Source organism: Vitis riparia, chromosome 12 (assembly GCF_004353265.1).
Source record: "Vitis riparia cultivar Riparia Gloire de Montpellier isolate 1030 chromosome 12, EGFV_Vit.rip_1.0, whole genome shotgun sequence".
In the NCBI taxonomy this organism is placed as follows: domain Eukaryota; kingdom Viridiplantae; phylum Streptophyta; class Magnoliopsida; order Vitales; family Vitaceae; genus Vitis; species Vitis riparia.
In genome coordinates, this window is record NC_048442.1 from 19,827,980 (window position 1) to 19,831,547 (window position 3,568).

General features: G+C 29.7%; 1 protein-coding gene across 1 annotated transcript; it reads left to right on the top strand.

Moving 5' to 3' along the window:
• Nucleotides 1-326: 326 nt before the first annotated feature.
• Nucleotides 327-2,322, top strand: LOC117927344 (LOB domain-containing protein 2-like). The gene is made up of 2 exons (XM_034846832.1): nt 327-1,000; nt 2,117-2,322. Exons 1-2 carry the CDS (start codon nt 400-402, stop codon nt 2,176-2,178), a joined length of 663 nt encoding a protein of 220 aa, XP_034702723.1. The 5' UTR covers nt 327-399; the 3' UTR covers nt 2,179-2,322.
• Nucleotides 2,323-3,568: the final 1,246 nt, after the last annotated feature.

The window sequence follows — 3,568 nt, forward strand, 5'->3', positions numbered from 1 at the left end:
AGCCCAATCCGGTGGCAGTAGTTATGACTTGGATGTCTTATTCTTCCTGTGAGCAACCTAAACCCTAATCAACCCCACTGAAAGATCCATTGTTTTTTGACAGTGGCCATCTTTTCATGGTCTCTATACAAACACTATCTCCATCTCCATCATCTTTCACTTGAAATAACTTGTGTTGTTTATATACTCACAATTCATTCTCTTTCCATTCTTATCAAACTACTATACATATACAAGGTATGTCTGTTACTTGCAATACTTCTTTTGTTTCCGTTTCCTAAAATGGTTTAATTCTTGTTAATTTTTGTGAATCTTTCTATGCAATATCTTGCTTTCAAAAATAAAACAATTTCGAAACTTTTCGTGGGGGGTCGGGTTTAGTTTATTTGATATTGTAGAATGCAGAGGGGCAATGGCAGTCCAGCAGCATGCGCAGCATGCAAGCATCAGAGGAAGAGGTGCGACGAAAACTGCGCCTTGTCTCCCTACTTCCCTGCGAGTAAAACCCGAGAATTCCAGGCGGTACACAAGGTGTACGGGATGAGTAATGTTATAAAGATATTACGGAGTATTGAGAGCGAAGACGAGCGGAGGAGGGCGGCTGATTCGCTTGTGTGGGAAGCGTTTTGCAGGCAAACGAATCCTGTGTTGGGTTCGTATGGGGAGTTTAAGAAGGTGGTAGAAGAGCTTAAGTTTTACAAAAACCAAAATCAACAGTTGCAAGAGGCTTACGCAAGGGCATCGGAGTTGATCGGGTGGAACAGATCTAGTAATGGGATGAACACCGCCGCTGCTGGCGCCAGTGGCTGCCGGAATAATGGATTGAATTACGTGAACAATAATCGGAATTCGAAGTTAGATTCGATTAGTGCTTATGGTTATCCAAGGCAGGTCCAAATCCAAGAGGAAGTAAGGGCAGAAAGAGATGCCGCTTCTGCAGTACTTGTGGTGCCCCAGCAACACTCCACCAATGGCTTCACACAGCAATACTGCTTTCCAGGTACGTTGCCATCCAATTTCCCTGGCAAAAAGGTATTATTTTTTCTTCGGAAATCTAGTCAATACCTTTCTTAATTTCTTCGCAACCAAATCAAATCGTGGAAAAGGCAGTTTTTTTTTTTTTTTTTTTTAAAATTATTATTATTATTATATTTTTTTGGGCTGAGAATCTTACATGTAAATTTCTCATATAGAATTCAGAATTGATTGATGACATTTGTTTTATAGACATATAAGAAAATATGATAGGGGGGCCAACGTGGGGCGTATAAGGAACAATCAAAAGATAGGAAGATAGAGGCGGCTACAAAAATTTCTATTAACATCCACAATTCTAAAATTGCATGGCTTTATCCTTTTTTTCCATAATTTTTCATCAAGTTTTCTATGATTCTAGAATTTCTACTACAATTCCCACAACTTTAATGAGTCAAGTCAGCCATATTAAGTGAGAAGAAGCTAGGCAAATTTGTTTCTCATAGGTACAATTGTTGGAATGTAGGTTAAATCATATTGATGATTTCAAATCAAAGATAAGTTTGATTTTCTTGTACACTTAACGGGTCTGGTAAAATTTAATACTTATTTACTTAATAACTTAAGTTGATTTTAAGTTGAATTGTTATTTAAGTTATCATCTTAAAATTTATTATTTATCTTTTACTTTAAGTATTAAGGTTCTTTGGTAAAACAATATATTTACCTTCGTTACTTTTAACTGATACTTATCTAATTAATTTTAACTTATATTTATTTTTATTAATTTTAAGCAATCAATTTATTTATAAAACATCCATATTTAAAGTCTCGTGAATACATAAAATATCTATTACAAAAAATGAGTTATGGATATGGAATTATAATTTTAAAATATACTGTGATTTTTGTTAAGGCACATAAAAGAAAAAGAGTTTGAGATTAAGAATAAGTTAACTATTTTGATTTAATACTTTAACTTTAACTTATAATATTAAATTATTTTATCAAACATATTTAATTGACTGAATGACTTAAATTAAGTTGTTAAGCCATTATGTTAATTTAGCCAACACCCTCTTTAAGTCTTAACTAATGATATATTCAGAAATCTAATGAGGTGTGTTTTAATTTATTGCAGGTGAGTTGAGTTCAGTGAATGGTAGAACAATGGATAGTGTAATATGGGAAGGTGGATCATAGTCCATATGATCCATGAATCACCCTCTTTTTTCATTGTTGTTTCATTTTCTAATGTATTGCTAGAGTCTACACTATATATTGTGTCTTCTTATTAGTTAGAAACAAAGAAAAAGGAATATGATATCATGATGGAGCATTTTATATTGCCAGAAGCGAGATTTCCATGGAATTAGGCACATTTGTATAAAGATTATTATTCTAGTATGAATATATTGAAAATTAGAAACATTAATTGGCGGTTTGAATTTTTGGGCACTTTTTTGAAATATAAGAATTATCATACAAAAATTTTTAGAAAAAAAAAATTATGCGATTATATATATATATCTTTATTTACGATGGTGTTTTTGTAAAACTTAATACTCATTACTTATTATTTAAGTTGATTTTAAGTTAAATCATACTAAAATTATTAATTTAAAACTTATTACCTAATTCTTATTTTTAAGAATAGGGGTTATTTGATAAAATTAACTTAAAATTCATTTTAAATCATCAAATTAATATATTTATTCTCATAAATTATGATTAAGGTAAAGATGGTCGAATAACAATAGAGGTAGATCGTGGAGGAAATTAAGGTAAATGAGGGTAAAAAGGTAAAATGAAGATGTGAACTTAAGAATAACATCCTTTTTTAAAACATATTTTTTTAACTTAAAAAGGTATATATATATATATATATTTGAAAAGCAAAAAGCTATTCTTTAAAATAATTGTCAAATAAGTGTCTTATTTGCAAATCAAAAGTACCTTACATGTTCTAAAATCAATATAATCTTCCACATATTTTAAAAATTCATCATTATTAAGGAGAGAAATGATAAAAAAGACTATTCAAGTGGAGAAGGAAAAAAATAGTAAGAAAATACCTTCATTTATGGTTTTTGGATCCCATATTTTCTCTATGAAAGAAACAAAATTTTAAAATAATTTCGATAACAATAAACCATCATACTTAATAGAAAGAAGATCTTAGAAGTTGAGAATTAATGTTTAGTACATGAAATCTAGAACAAGATTAGAGCATACAATATGAGAATCCATTGTGGCAATATAGGTTATTTTCAATAAAAAGATAAATACATAAATTTAGATTTGGTCTAGCGGGGTTTGAATTCAAGACATTAAGAAAAACTTCTTTCAGTCCTATTCTCATTTTTTTTAAGCTTTATTTATTATTTTTGAAAAATAAATAAATGAAGCCTCAAGCCAAAATGAAAATTGAAATTGTAGTCTATGTTTGACCTTCTAAGTTTAAGAATTTAATAAATATAATAATATTTTTTAATAGAAATTAAAAAAAAAAACTTAATGAGTGTTTTATATATATATAGATAAAAAGATGTATATATAACAATAAAAGGAAGCACCAAAAGCAGTACTCTCA

Coding starts and splice junctions, on each gene's coding strand:
- LOC117927344 (XM_034846832.1), top strand. CDS start 400: ATGCAGAGGGGCAATGGCAGTCCAGCAGCATGCGCAGCATGCAAGCAT. Junction 1,001..2,116: donor ACAGCAATACTGCTTTCCAG/GTACGTTGCCAT, acceptor AATTTATTGCAG/GTGAGTTGAGTTCAGTGAAT.